The sequence below is a fragment of the Thamnophis sirtalis genome, unplaced genomic scaffold, assembly GCF_051295495.1.
Source record: "Thamnophis sirtalis isolate CommonGarterSnake01/CBP01778 unplaced genomic scaffold, rThaSir2_p1.2 scaffold_5, whole genome shotgun sequence".
NCBI classification, from domain to species: Eukaryota; Metazoa; Chordata; class Lepidosauria; order Squamata; family Natricidae; genus Thamnophis; species Thamnophis sirtalis.
The window spans coordinates 55263301-55279712 of record NW_028261385.1 but is presented as its reverse complement, the minus strand read 5'-3'; the positions used below and the strand labels follow the sequence as shown (position 1 = coordinate 55279712).

Below are 16412 nucleotides of genomic sequence, written 5' to 3'. Positions count from 1 at the left end.
GTCAACTGCTTCACTGAGTTGGCACGGGGCGGACAGATACAATTGAGTATCATCCGCGTATTGGTGGTACCCTATCCCGTGCCATCAGATGATCTCTCCCAGCGGCTTCATGTAAATGTTGAACAGGAGGGGGACAGGACCGACCCCTGCGGCACCCCATAATTAAGGGGCCTAGGGGTCGATCTCTTTACTCCAACCAACACCGACTGCAACCTGCCCGAGAGGTAAGAGGAGAACCACTGAAGAACGGTGCCTCCCACCCCCACCTCTCGCAACCGCCGCAGCAGGATACCATGGTCGATGTTATCGAAGGCCGCTGAGAGGTCCAGGAGAACCAGAACGGAGGCACGGCCCCCGTCTCTGGCTCTCCAGAGATCATCGGTCAGTGCGACCAAAGCAGTTTCCATGCTGTAGCCAGGCCTGAAACCAGATTGGAAGGCGTCTAGATAATCGGTTTCCTCCAAGGACCGACGGAGCTGAGAGGCCACCACTTTCTCAACAACCTTCCCAACAAAGGGGAGGTTGGAGACTGGACGATAGTTATTTAAGACAGCTGGATCCAAGGATGGTCTCTCCTTTAAACAGGGGGGGGGGAGACCCTTCCCGGAGAGACGAGGTCATAATCACCTGGATCCAGCCTCCCTGCTGTTCGCGACCAGACAGAAGGGACATGGGTCCAGTACACAAGTGGAGGCACTCACTGCTCCGATGGCCTTGTCCACTTCCTCAGGGGTAACAGACTGAAAATCAAAGCGGCTTTTCGCGGAGGAACCAGTCCTCAAACACATCAAACAGCTTGTGGTTCAAGCTGACGCCAGTGACGTGGCTGTGGGGGCTGTGTTGCTTTAAGCTAATAGTCAAGGTAATTAACAACCCTGCACATACACCTCTCGCAAACTAACCGACACGGAAAGACGTTGGGCCATTTTGGAGAAGGAAGCGTTTGCTGTTCGCTGGGCTTTGGCTACATGGCGCCATTTTCTAGAGGGCGCCAAGCACCCTTTCGAGGTGTGGACTGACCATAAGAATTTGGAAGCTTTGAGAACGCCCAGAAAACTTTCTCCTAAACAGATGTGCTGGGCTCAGCATTTCAATGGATTTAATTTTACCTTAAAATACATTCCAGGGGGGAAATTTTTTATGGCTGATGCTTTATCCAGACTTCCTCAATACAACTGTTCTAAGCTCAGTGTGGTCCAGCCTGTCATTCCCGCGACGAGCCTCGCTGCTCTTGTTGTTACTAGAAGTCAAGCCCGTTCTAAGGTAGAGATGTCTCAGGACTTTCTTTCCAACCTGAAAAGTGCCCTCGCTGATGATGATTGGTTCCGACAGCACATGAACGAATGCACTATGAGGGATGAACTGCCTTGGATTGGGACAAAATTATACGTTCCTGCGTCTCTTAGACTCATTGTTCTTCAACAGGCTCATGATTCCCGGATGGCAGGGCACTTTGGCTTCGTCAACACACTCCACCTCGTCAAGCGGCAATTTTGGTGGCCCTCTTTGAAAAAGGACATTGAGAAATATGTTGTCAGTTGTCCCATTTGTGCTGCTGCTAAACGCCCTCCAGGAAAGCCACAGGGGTTACTCCAGGCGGTAGCTCGTCCAGTGGCCCCTTGGAAGGAGATCTTCATGGATTTCATTGTCAAACTTCCCAAGAGTCAGGGACACACTGTTATCTGGGTTGTTACCGACTTGTTCTCCAAACAGATCCATTTCATCCCTTGCTCCAAGATTCCCTCTGCTAAGTCTCTCGCTAAGATGTTCATCTCCCATATTTACCGCTTACATGGGGTGCCCGACCGCATCATTTCGGACAGAGGTGTTCAGTTCACCTCGTTTTCTGGAAGGAGTTTCTGAAGCAGATTGGCTCCGCCCAAGGGTTAAGCTCCGCCCACCACCCTCAGACTAATGGGACTTGTGAGAGGACTAATTCTGTACTAGAGTAATATTTACGTTGTTTCATCAACTACCAACAGGAAGATTGGGTAGATTTGTTGCCTCATGCGGAGGTAGCTTACAATAATTCTGTGCATAGCAGCACTGGGTTCACCTCTTTCCGTGTGGTGTTTGGCCAGGATTTTGTGCCCATTCCTGAAGTTCCTCAGGAACAGCCCCAAGTGTCATCGTTGTCCGAGTAGAGTGACCGCCTTCTGCACATTTGGCCTTTAGCTCTTCAGACTCTGGATGCTGCGCACCACGCTCATAAGAAACAGGCTGATAAGAAACGGACTAAGCCCTATGAATACAAAGTTGGTGATCAAGTGTATTTGTCCACTAGATTTCTTCAAACACCCCAAAAGTAAAAAAAAATGGGGCCCAAATATGTTGGCCCGTTTCCCGTTGTCAAGATCATCAACCCTGTTTCTGTCCGGCTCCAGCTGCCTAAGCACCTCAACCGGATTTACCCTGTTTTTCATGTTAACCTCCTGAAGCCTGTCTGCACTTCGTCGTTGCGGCCACCTCTCCCTCCTCCGCCAGCTCCGCTTTTGATTGAGGGTGAGCAACATTTCAAGGTCCGTGAGATTTTGGACTCTCATAAGCAATAGCAATAGCAGCTAGACTTATATACCACTTCATAGGGCTTTCAGCCCTCTCTAAGCGGTTTACAGAGTCAGCATATCGCCCCCACAGTCTGGGTCTTCATTTCACCCATCTCGGAAGGATGGAAGGCTGAGTCAACCTTGAGCCAATGAGATTAGAACCGCTGAACTGCAGATAACAGTCAGCTGAAGTGGCCTGCAGTACTGCACCCTAGCCACTGCGCCACCTCGGCTCATAAGCACCAGAACTGTATCCAGTACCGTATCCAGTACCTGGTGGCTTGGAAGCATTTCCCCCCTTCCCACACTGAATGGGTTGACGGGTCTCATATTCGAGCGCCTCGTCTGCTCCGCAAGTTCTACTCTGCTTATCCTGATAAGTCCTGACTTTGGACTTCTCCTAATTTTCCTTTTCCTTTTTTTTCTTCCCTCCCCCTTTCTCTTTTTCATGTCTTGTCTGTCTGTCTGTTTGTTTGTGTTCTTTTTGTTTCTACAGGTCTGACCACCCTTTTCTGGAGGAGGGCCAGATGTCAGCCTCTGCTTTGCTGCTGCTTCGGCTGTCATTGAAACGGGGAGGGGGGGCATGGTATCTAGGAGGGGAATCATTATGTGCAGGAGGAAGTTTCTAGACGCCGTTCTGACCACCTTACTGCACATGTGGAAGAAGGGAATTTCCCGCCAAGGCCAACTTGTCCAGCATTCCATCCTGATGAGGATTTTTGAAGTTATCTCCCACCTGACAGTTGGGTGCATTATAATTGGACTATGAACGGGGGTGCCAAGGGGAGGGGATTGAATTGTGCTTGATATTATCCGCCTTCGCACCTAATTAACCAGACTCAGTTTTGCTTTGCAACTGTTCATTTATAATTAATAAAAGTACACTTGATTTCAATTCAAATGGAGTTGAGTGGTTTCTTTCCTGATTACTGAATGAAGTCAATGCTGACAGCAAGTCTGTATTTGCAAATCACAGAAGATCATTCACCCTTAAATATAAACCATTGTTTCCAAAATTAAAAATTAATTTGCTCAGAGTTATTCACTCTCCCAAATTACTAGAATATTCATTATTTGGGGTGGGGTGATATTGGAACTGAACTGTTTGCAGGGCTTTTGTTTAGCTTGACAATTCCAATCTAAATACTGTAAATAACCAGAAGAAAGTAAAGTCAGATGCTGGTTGGTTGTTATTGTTGGGGTGTGTGTGTGTGTGTGTGTGTATGCATGTATGCATATCTATATATCAAAAGATCTTTATAGATTTCATCATGTAGTAACTAGAAGTCGAACTTGATTAATAGATTTTACTTAAAAAATAATGAGTCTGAGATCTGTAGTATTTACTTAATCATTTCAAATTCTAACTGAAGACAGTGATTATAAATGTCACTTTTTTACTTTAAATATCATTAATATTAATAGTGGAAAATTCCTTAACCTCAGTTGAAAATAATGACAGTATTTATTTCCAGGGGGGATGAGTTCGAAGAAAAAAGGATTAGTTTTCATTTTCTTAATAGTGCTTAAGAGACAAACAAATAAGTTTTGCCTTTTTAGGAGTATCATACTCTAGTGTTAAATGTTACATTTTATCTCATGAATATACTGTGAAATAGTTTAAATGATTACCTATTAAGTCTAACTGAGAACATTTAACAGCAAATTCTATTAAAACTATTTTCTAGCAAGGTTCATAATGTTCTTTGTTTCTGGTATTTTAATATAAATGTGTCATACAGTTCTGATGAAATAAAGTCTGATGAAACTATAAACATTTTTCTGTTCCAATAGCTGAAAAAACTCCTGCAAACAATTAACCCAATTTTTCTCATCCACATATTATACCATATTGTTTCTTCACAAAAGGGCATTTCTAGATTTTAAATAAGTAATGCTAAATATTTTATTAAAAAGTCTTAATAGTAGTTATTCTTCCTTAATAAAAACATAAAGGAAGGGATCTCTCATACCAACTCACTTTGTTGCAATGCATTTTAAAGAGTAAATGTGATATAGTTAAATATAAACTGTATCTTTCGGATGGCAAATGAGGGTAACATAAATATTCAAGAGTCTAGATATTTATCGATGTACTTTAAATAGTGCATTTTAAGTAGTGACTATTCAATAGCTCTTCATATTCAATGCTAGTTGCAACTAACACCATCTTCTCTCTATATTGTCCTTTTGGTATTTGTACTTCAAATTTCACTTGTGTCCAATGGTCTAAGGCAGCAATGGTGAATCTTTTTTGGCTCGTGTGACATATGGGGGGGGGGAAGCACGGGGGGATCGTGCGCTGGCAGGCCGCACCCATAATGCAACACATGACCCCCAGTGTACATGCGTGCATGATAGGCGCTCCCCCCCCCATTTTCCCATGCTTTTTTCGCTCCCCCCTCCAGGCTCCTGGAGCCTCCGGAGTGCAAAAAACCAACCTTACAAGCAAACTGGAAGTCCATTCCCAAACTTCCGGATTGCCCATAGGGCCGGTTTTTTTGCCCTCCGGAGGCTTCAGGAAAGCCCCTGAAACCTCTGGAGGGTCTCCGGGGGGGGGGAAGCTCTTTTTGCCCTCCACAGGCTCCTATAAAGCTTCTGGATCCTGGGGAGGGTGAAAAATGGCTTTAATAAAGGCTGAACTCAGCTGGCCAGCACGCCCATGTGCGCTGGCCAGCTGACAGGGCAACGCCTCACGTGCCCTGACAAATGGCTCTGTGTGCCACCTGTGGCAAGCGTGCCATAGGTTCGCCATCCTGAGTCTACGATGATCAAGGACTTCCTCTTTAAAAAATTGTGTTTACACATATCAGAAAATTAGAATTCATCAAAGTTTCATCATGTAGCAATGAACAGAATGCTGGTGGATGCTCTAACAGTCCAGCTGGCTTTCCTAACAAGTGGAAACACAAATGACTGTCAGCTAATCTGCAATTTATCACACTAAACTTGTTTTTTTTTCCCCAGAACAACTTGAGCCAAATATATTTAATGTAATTTGCAATTCCGGCTCTGATAGTTTTCTCCCGATGAAAATGACAATTCAAAAATATTTGAGGAACACATGCTTCTTAAGCCGATATCCACTTCTATAAGTTAGGTTACTAGGCACAGGGGATGGAAAGAAAAACTACAGTTGAACAGATGCTTAATTTGTATATGCTGTCATACAACACATTTCAGCTTATGAAGCCCAACTTTACCTAGCCCTGACTTTTTAAAAAGAAATTGTCCATTTGAAACAACTATTTCTGTTCAATAAAATAGCTTCTTGTGCAATGTAAGGCTTCATTTTTACTCTATGCATATGTATATATGTATGTGCGCACACAAAAACATACGCACACACACATAAAGACACTATATGTATACACACACATATACATACAAAATAAAGTGTACATAAAATAAAAGTAGGATTAAAAATTTGACAATATTTTAGGGTACTCATTTATTTTCAGAACAACCCATCTCACAAGGTTTTTATTGGAAAAATAGGAGGAAGAACAGGTTGCTGCTTTGAGTTATTTATAAAAGTAATAAAATCAGTCCATAAATATATACTTGCACAATGAGTAACAATAGTAGAGATATATCTTAAAATTCTTCAGATAACAAACCATTTTACCAGCAGTCTTTGGATAATGAGTATTCCTTCAATGACTTCTTGAAATTATGACATTGCTCAAGTAATGACACACCTGATCCTCAAAGTTGTGACTGTTGCAGTGTCCAACTTTACAACCCAAATTTACAACCACTGGATATGCTTTAACTCTTCCCACCTACCTATCTTCTTCCCATTTTTCACCCTTTGTTTGCCTTGCATTCTGCCACCTCTGCTGTCCTCATCGCCTTGCACTCTGCCCTAGACCCCTGTGCTCTACTTTCCTGATTCCCTGCACCACCACTGCTCTTCTCTCCTCTGCCCCTGTCATCCTACAGTCTATCTCCATCCCCCCAGCCCTGTTTTCTTGTCTCTACCAGCTGATCTCCGCCCTCTTCTTCCTCCTGTTGCTGACCAGGTATGCCTAGCTTAGCCTTCCACAAGATAGCTGCTAGCTATATGAGGAATGCTGCATGCCACTTGGAGATGACCACATGTAGCTAGCAGATGCTTTGCAAAGAGCTGGGTGAATCTCAATAGTGGGAGGAAAGAGACCAAAGGTCAGTTGGTGCAACTACAGTGGCACGGATGAAAGATGGAGTGCAAGGTGCAGTGGAGAGCAGGACAGCAGGAGTGGTGGCTAAAAGGGCAAATTAGATGAGGTGGGGTGGGTGGGGAAACAGAGGCAAGCAAGGCAAGGCAAGAGAAGTGTGAAGTCCTAACAATGGCATGACTGGCACATTCCTGGCTAGTGACCACAACTGAGACAACTGAAACTGCTGTTGCTAAACAATGAGATGTTACAACACCTAATGACCATATTGTTTAGCAATAAAAATTCCAGTCCCAATTAGCTTCCTTAAGCAAGGACTATCAGCATTTACTTGTAATAGGTTGAATTGGGGAAAGGACATCTAAAAGGGAAAGACTTGAGGGTCCACTCTATTGCTTTTGCTTCAATAGGATGGCATTATGTAAAATTATATAAAAAGGAGATTTCAAGCATAAGTATATGAAGTCCTCAATATGTATTGGTTTGAAAGCTGTTCCACACCATTTTAAATAATTACATAGGCCACAAACTTGAAGAGACTACTTTAATCTATTATTAATTAATCCAGTTAAAATTTCTCAGTTTGAAATATTTGCAAGGATTAGTATGAAAAGCTAAATTAACATTGCTGATCTAATTATGACACAAAATTAAGCATTCATTAATAAGGAAAAAGAACATTCTTGCAGTTTAATCTTAAGGGTAAACCTCAAAGATTATTCTTATATTTTGATGTATGATACAAATACATCGCATAATTAACAGGTCACTGCTATAAAATGTTTGCTGAGAGCTTGCCAGACTCTTAATGGCCCGTCATGTCTGTGTAAGAGAATAAAATACTTGCAGAAACTAATGAATGCCTTAGCTTAGGAGGAAAAAAATGCTATAGTTTCAATCCACTTTGTCAGTTGCTGCTTTGTGCATTAGAGCAGTGACACCACCACACAAAAATGTAAGGAGTTGGCAAGAAACAGACTAAGAACTATGATGTCACCCACTGTAATGGCCATCCATGCTTTTAAGCAGCCGCCGCACTTAACGAACCCGTTTACCTCAAGAACGGAGTCTGAGGTAATCATAGTAATGTTGGAAAAATGTAATTTTGGAACACTTAAAATCAAAAGTGACTATCACCTTGACAATTATACCAATAAACAATACATACAAATTTACAGTATTGTCTCATAAAATTTACAGTCTAGTCCTTTCTCAGACATAAATAGATAAACCTGGCATACACAAGAGCTAAAACCACAAACTTACTTAAATGAAAAAGCTTCGGAAACCAAAAGTTTAAAAACTATATGTAGAATTTAAATTGCATGCAATTTGAGCAGTTTACAATAGGCATGGCACTACCTTCATGGCATGAATTTCTTCTAGTAATCTCTGCGCACGTCTGCGGTTTTTCAACACTGCATCTTCAGTACCCCTGGAAAAAAAAGGCATGTACTTCATACTGTATTAATGTGTGTACCTTCATAGGTGATCACAAACATTTATCCTCCATGGCCCCGTTTTCTTAAATGTTTTAGGGAAATGCTTTGCTCACAGCATTACATTTGAAGATCTGAGAAAGCTGCAACCTTTGTCATGTGGGGTAGTGCTCCAAAAAGCCATCTAATTGGTTTCCAAAGCTCTATCATCTATTAATTAGCATATCATTATTTTACAGGCAATAAAATAAGTTTTGTTTAAAACTGTAAGAATGCTTGATGTTATACACTGTGCATAACAATATAGATAGTTCTTGACTTACTATGACAATTGAGTCCAGAATTTGGGTCATTAAAAGTCACTGAGATTATTAAACCGGTCACTATGTGGTATGACTCAATTTTACATTTTTACATGGTTGTAAATCAAGCCATTGCAGGCATTAAACAAATCCAGCATATTCAATAAGCATTTTCTACTATTTTCAGAATGCTTCAACTGATCATAAATGTGAGCTGGTTGCCAGGAGCCTGAAATGTAATCAAGTGACCGCACAGAAGGGTAGTCTTAACTTCAAGGATGGTTCGTAAGTACTTTTAAGTGTATTGTAAATTGAAATGGTCATTAAGCAACTCATCATAAGACAAGGATCATCTGTATATCATTCACTGATTATATTGATCAAATTGTTGTCAATTGTTAGCAGCCACACAGATTTTCCTCCATAGTGATCTGTCCCTAACCTGGTCCTTCAGGTCTTCTTGTGGTGACTGACTAACTTCAGAAAGACCTAATATTTTACACTTGATCATTTGTGTTTGAGTAAGAACTCTGGCTGATTTGTTGAACAATTAATTTGATTGTTTTCTTGGTTGTCTATGGCATTCTCAGGAGTCTTCTCCAAAGCTGGTTATAATGTCTTGTGTTTCTTGCTTTCCCCAAAGCTGTTTTGAAAACTTAGTATTTCTTTTTCCATGCAGGACTTTAATCTGTGTTGGATTATCTGGTGCTTTTTTTACTAGCATGCAAATGACAGTGTTTGTCAGGTCTGCCCAACTTACAGAGGGGAAATGGCCAGATTGATACCTTGAAAAATAATTGTGAGCCACAAAGAATAACTGGCATGCCAGTTAGCTGTTTTGCAGCAGCAGAAATAGAGCTGGCAATACCTGGAGTGCTCTAGAGGGTAGAAGTGGTACAAAAGCCAAGATGATGATGTTGGGATGTAATGAATTGGTTACTTTTCAAAGAACACTGGTGGGCTGCACAGGGCTGGTTGGTGTGTGGCATGTGTCTCATGGGCCATATATTCAGACCTAGCATGCATATGTGTGTGTGTATTATTCCATGATTATGTTTGGGTTCTTTTTAAAGTTATGTAATTGTTTACATGTACTTGCTTTGCTAAGTAGACGCTTCTATGACTGTAAGGACCAATCAATAGTTTTATTAATTTATTTACTTTATCAAAAGTACCTACAAATTTAATTGTATTTTTTTATATTCATGGTCCTAATTTAGAACTCATCTGCTTGAATAGAATGTTATTTTTACTGGAAACCTATGAATCTTTTTAACCATGATGACATTAGTTAACTGCTAGAGATGTGCTTCTCAAAAGACAACCATATTTATATGATATGGTGTTCTGCTATAATGTTCTCTTTGAAGAAGAAATTATTTCATGTATTAAATTTATTGTGATTCTTGCTAGGCACATTCTTTTGAATTACATTCCTAGTGTTTGGAAATTATGAGTTCTACTAAAGTAATAGCCTACTATTCTTTAAAGATTTTTGCACTGTACAATGTTTAAAATCAGAGGTAAGAAGTCTTTTTTAAAATAAATTTTGAAAAACACATGATTTCATGTAATGTCACTTATGGCCATTATAATTTTTTACATGTTATGCTTTCATATAGACCACCCACCCACTCTTTGTTAAAACAAAATCCATAAAACCAACCCCCTCCAAAAGAGAAAAAACAAGTAATTCACAGAAACACTGTATTACATATACAAAAAGCCATGCAGTCCAATTTTAAAACACATCATTAATCTTTGACCACATAACGTAATGCTGTATCCTTCCGTTATACTATGAAAGCCAGATCAGAGACTGAAAGTGAACACATTTCACTGATCCAAGATTAAAATCCTAAACTGCCTTTTCAAAAATATCTTTTCTTTGCTGTACTCCATATTTAGTAAATTGATAATTCTTCATACAATGAAATTTTTTGGTATGTAGTTCAAAATTACACGTTTTTTTAAATAATTCTGCTCTTTGAAATTCGGTATCAATTTATAGATATTAAACCAGTACAGAGCAAATGTGAGATATGTGCATATCATTAGTGTCTCTGTTCATTTCTTACTTCCAGCATATTGAGGCTGACCGATAGCCAATTCTTTTCAACAACAAAAAATCAAAGTACCACAATATTTGAGAACTGCTACATTTAATCTAAATTTCATTAAAAATAAACCCATCCACAATGGAAGGAGAAAAATATGACTATCAAACTAACATAAAATAGGGTTTCAGGTACTATAATTTAAATTTTAAAAGCATACAAAACACATGTTTGCCTTGAATTAGCCTTTTTCCACGAATGCAGCAGCTTACATGGTCAGAAATCAGACACAATTATATTTGGCACATTTATTCTATACAAAGATCACAGAAGTATAAAAGAAGAGTTAAACTTACTTTTTCCCCTTCAGTTTAGCAATATGCCTAGTTAGTTTCCGAATTGTTAAAACTCTGATTTTCTTCACTTCTTTTCTCATCTTGACAACCTATGAATGAGAAGGGAAGGGATGTATTATCATCAATATACTTTACACAAAAATACTAGTTTTCGACTCCCTAACTTACCAAAAGATTCAGATAATGTTCTCATTGAAGTCAAAAAGTTTCTCCAAAATTCTCAGACAATTAAAGAATACAGGTAGGCTTAACATAACAATGATAACAGGGAGCAAAATTTTCTTTAGTAAGTGATGCAGTTGTAAAACAATGTTACATGACTGCATCACTTAAACAATGGCAATCCCAACAGAATTTGGCATGGAAAAATGGGTCATTTTTTAAAAAAATTACACATTACATTTCATAATTTTCTAATGGATGTATTTTTTCCCCAAAAGTACAGTAGTTAGATCTTGTCCATCCAACAAAAGTTACTACATACATACATAAATTGCCCAAATCAGTATTTAATACTTGATAATAGGTAAGCATGACAATATAATTCCATGGGATTTCACCCAGTTTAAAGTTCATGATCTTGTCCCCACACCAACAAATCCATCACATGGTCCAATCCTCTTTTTCTTCACTAAGACTCCACGCAGCTTCTTCCGGTCAGATGCAAAGGTGCTGAGACAAAGAATAACCTTGAGCTTCCAGAAAGGAATTTTTTATTTTGAAAACAACTCTTGCTACCCCCCCCCCCCTTAATGAGTGTGTGGCAGGCCAAAGATTCTTAAAGGAACTGCTGCAGGCCTGACATCTACCTTTTTCTGAAACACAGGTCTCAATAGAAGTTCCTACATGGCTAATTAGTAAATCCCTGAGTGACAAAAAGAATTAAATATATGGTTCCCAACTCCCCCCCCCAAAAAAAATATATAGAGGGCAAGGAAATCACTTTATAAAATCATGATCTGGAAACTATGAGCAAGCCAGTAATGGCTCTATGCCAAACATCTGTGAAATGCCACTCCAAAAATAAGAATTCTTAGCCATGCTCATAGAAAATTCACAATTATACAATTGCAGCAATTTAAAAAGGCACTAAATTGAGAGGACTCCTATATGCTGTATTTTAGGGACATGAGTTGTACTTCTCGTGTTGTTCAGTTTTCAAAAGGTGAATTAAATATAGAGCAATGGCACCTCAAGTAAAATTTGATTTTAAAGAGGAAATAAAAATTATAAAAACTCTTAAGAAGTTAACTGTCTGGTAGAAAGGCAGCTTACATCTTTAAAACCATAAGCCATAAATAAGAAATCTGTCCAAGATGACTATTTCACATTAACCAATACTTTCTTCATATAAACAAGGAAGCACTCTTTTTTAAGAAATCCTCTTACAGAGTGCACATTTAAATAAATTATCCTTGCAATAGTAAATACTTGTCTTTAAATATTATTCCTCATTATGTTTAAGGAAATAAGTTCAAACCCACATAACTTCAATAAATAATCATGTATAAAAAGGAAAAATATTTTATTTAGAAGCTTACTTGGCTATTTTAGGTATGGATATGAAAATGGATGTTATTTATAAAAAGTATCTACGGTAAATTAAATTGGGGTTCTCAGTACAAGTTTTTGGCCAGGCTTTAAAAGCTTTCCATAAAGTATTCTGGTCAACAAGGTTCGCCTCCTACGAGGTTTTCTATCATATTTTGGCCACTCATCCATGTTTCTCACCATGCATTAAAACAACCTGGTGCTTCAACTTTTTTTAAAGCCAGACTTAGCCAAATGTCTCCTGACATTGAATTTTGGCGTGTAATCAACAGTTAAACAAGTACAGCTCTTATACTCATAGAATGTCCATGGCATGAATAGCTGTATCAACTGAATTTCTGCCTAGCATGTAACTTTTTAAAGACTCAAAGTCACTGTGAATAAAATGTCAAAAGCTTTCACAGAAGTTTTAGCTGATGTCAATGAAAAGCTCACAAACTATAATAAGTAAAAGTAACAACAACCTGGCATATACAAAAACCTACAATTTAAAGAATAACAGCAGATCATTATGCACTAAAACATATATATTTAACTTCCTATCCAATATTTACTCCTTTCTAGAACACTATGTGGAGGAAGAGTATATTTTTAGTAACTAATTCAACCAAAAGCAAATTCTAACTGTTGCTCACGAACATAAAAATGCCAACCTAGAGGAATCCAAAGGGCTATTTAGTCTCACACTCTCTTCCTGCTTTGATCAAGCAAGTCACTAAGGCAACAGAAACTTCTTGGTCATGTTCTACACTATCTAATATTCAGAGACATTCTCTCTAATTACAAAGAGAAGAAGAGAACAATCACCAACATGTTGGATAGATTCAATTATAGTGACAAAGGTTGCAAAACTAGAAGATCTGAAGGACCAGGTTAGGGACAGACCACACACCTGTGTGGTTTGCAATAGATTATACAGACTTGATGACACATAATCAATCAATTATAGGGCATAGCAGCAGGGGAATTGTCACTATGACATAGCCATAAATCACCTTTACTCTGTCTATTTTTCAAATTCTGTTTTCTAATTCAGTCTGGTGATTTCCACACATTACATGTAACCATTAAGTTTGTGACGTTACACTGCCACTACAACTTAGATTTCAAATTCAAATTCCTCTTATAAAATTTTCTTAATCAGCCAAAAATACATTTTATAAAACTTAAAAGATTCTGCTTCGTGAGAATCAGATAAACTTTTCAGTTTCCTCTTGTAAACACACTAGAACAAGAAGTATTTAATAATTACACTCAGAACAACCCTACTATATTTTTTAAAATAAAAAGTGCCTAGGACATTGAACTCAATCTAATAACCTGCAAGAAAAGTTAAGGCAAAATAAAAAGGACAGTGGAATGTTACAAGGATATGTTAAAAATATTTTTTAAAAGTCTTAAAATTCTAAAAAATATATTAAAATTATATTAAAACACTCTCTCTGAATCACATCCAAATTTTATACATTGCAAAGACCTTGTAAGGGGTGGCAAATATTGGAAAGAAATATTGCATTAGAATAAAATGTTATGCTTGGCTGCATTGGGGACTTGTTTTTAAGTTGAACAGAGAAAAGGCATCCAATTTAAGCTAACTCACAGCCAAAAATGCAAGATACTATTTGGAAAGTTTGACCAAATGGGGAAAAGATCTTAATAAAGGTATAAATAGAATAAGCCACCATGGAATAAAAATATTACAAGTGTTATCAAGTTATGCCATCTTTCCCAGATCAGAATTTTTGTCTTGAATACCCAATTAAAATTCCCAAAATCTAAGAAAAGTTTACAGTAATATTAATCTAATAGATATACATTAACACTGAATGTTAGTAGGTCATGCTATAAAACAAAATGCCAGCCTTAAGTGTGATCCTAAGCATCCAATATACATTTGGAAGTCAGTATGTCAATCTCATTACAATCTTGAGAATAGGCAGAAAGTAATTCCTTCAAAATCTGTAGCTGCTATTTTGTGTGTGGCATCCAGGTGCTGCTTTAAATTGCCCAAATTACACTTCCAAGATCACTTATAAACGTTATGCAATATCATCACAAACGTTTAACACATGGCAGCACCTACATATTATTAACTACTTGCAGTCAAAAAGCCAGCACATTTTTAAAGAATTTACTCTGCATATATAGGTCATGTGAATTGCATAAAGTGAGACAAAGTAGCAAGAATTAATATGATACAAATGACACAATTCTGTTGTTCACACAGATTGCTTTAATTTTTTTTCTAATATCAAAATGTTGGTATACATGTCAAAACACTTCCAATAAAAAAAAAAAGATGTGCTAAGGTGGGGACTAATACACCTAGGACTGTGATGCCGAACCTGTGGCACGCGTACCAGAGGTCACACGCAGAACCCTCCCTGTGGGCACATATGCTGCTGGTCTTCTGGTTTCCAGTGCACGCATGCACGCTGGCCAGGTGATCTTTGCATGTGCCGGAATCCCGGAAACCTGAAGACCAGCTGGCATGTGCATGCCAACCACCTGGTCTTTGGGTTTCCAGTGCTGCAGCATTTGAAGACCAACTGGTCGGCATGCATGTACATGCCGGAAACCAAAGGACCAGATGACCGACACATGCATGTGTTATCGGCCAGCGGGTCTTTAGAGTTTCTGGGGCTCCGGCACATGTACACAAGCATGATCCGGTTTAGGCACTTGGTGCTGAAAAGGTTCCCCATCACTGACTTAGGGTATTAATAATATTCCAAAGGTGGCTTTCCTAACACTTTGGAAAAAAACAGATCTTCTGAGCCTGTTCAAAGAATGACACTATTGTGGCAGTTCAAAATTCCACAGGGGAGCTATTCCAGATGGCAGGCACCCTGGCTTGAGAAGTCATCCACAGTGATACACATTCCACTTTAAGTTTAAAATAGTATTGTAATTACATCATTGTAATTTTCAAAACAATTCAAAAATTTGTTCAAAAAATAAGGTCCCACTGTCCCCCAAATACAATTAAATATTTCCATGAGCAGCTTGTCAAACTCTTAAGTAAAAATGATTCAGGTCACCAAAGTATTAGGGTTAGGGACATGGTGGCATAGGCCGTATCTTTGAAATACAAAATTAAGATTACACAATTGAATTGAAAACTCTTATTCCAATATACACAATTAGAATTCTCCAAATACGTATGTACTGTATATACTCGAGTATAAGCCTAGTTTTTCAGCCCACTTTTTGGGCTGAAAAAAGCCGCCTCGGCTTATACTCGAGTCAGTGAAAAATTTGCCCAAAATGGAGGAGAAAAAGGGGCGGGGCCATGCCGCTGGGTGACACTCGTGAATGGCCCAGTGCCCCTGTGAGTTTCCCCTCCCTCTGTGTCAGTTTGCCGCGCAGCGCGCACCGCACCATCCCCCCTCCTCACGTTCTAATGTAATGCAGAGCTGTCTTACGATTCCCCTTCCTCCCCCTCCTGCCGCTCTGCAACGATGTCCCACCTCCTCCTTGTTATGGCAAGCAGCCACATAGCGATGTCCCACCTCCTCTGGTACAGTGATCCAATGATAGGAATCACTGTGCCGTGTGTCATAGGAGGCGGGACATCGCTCCCACGGCTGCACAGGACATCAGCATCACAGCGGGACATCAGCATCATGAGGTGAGTGAAGTATTTCATTGAATACACCGCTAGTTTACTGTTTTTCTTTGAAATAAATATTGAAAAACATTATTGGTATCTATTTTTATTTTTGAAATTTACCGGTAGCTGCTGCATTTCCCACCCTAGGCTTATACTCGAGTCAATAACTTTTCCAGTTTTTTGTGGTAAAATTAGGTGCCTCGGCTTATATTCGGGTCGGCCTATACTCGAGTATATACGGTAAGTTGATTAGTTGATTTTGACACCTAATGGCTACTTTCTTCAGCCACAGTATGGAAGATGTTTACAATTTCCTTCTTTCCTCTCTCTCCCCTCTGCATGCCTTCCATCCCAATTTGTGTACCTTGTGTTTTCTATTCAAGTACCA

At 39.1% G+C, this 16412-nt stretch overlaps 1 protein-coding gene across 2 annotated transcripts in view; it reads right to left on the bottom strand.

The window, feature by feature from the left end:
* Positions 1-16412, bottom strand: part of SRFBP1 (serum response factor binding protein 1) — a 47693-nt gene that overhangs the window by 20997 nt on the left and 10284 nt on the right. For both annotated transcript variants that reach the window (XM_014055994.2, XM_087715840.1), the window contains 2 exons: positions 10861-10949; positions 8069-8141 (listed from right to left, as the gene is read on the bottom strand). In XM_014055994.2, the coding sequence (XP_013911469.2) occupies positions 8069-8141; positions 10861-10949 (162 nt within the window). The remainder of the gene's footprint in view (positions 1-8068; positions 8142-10860; positions 10950-16412) is intronic.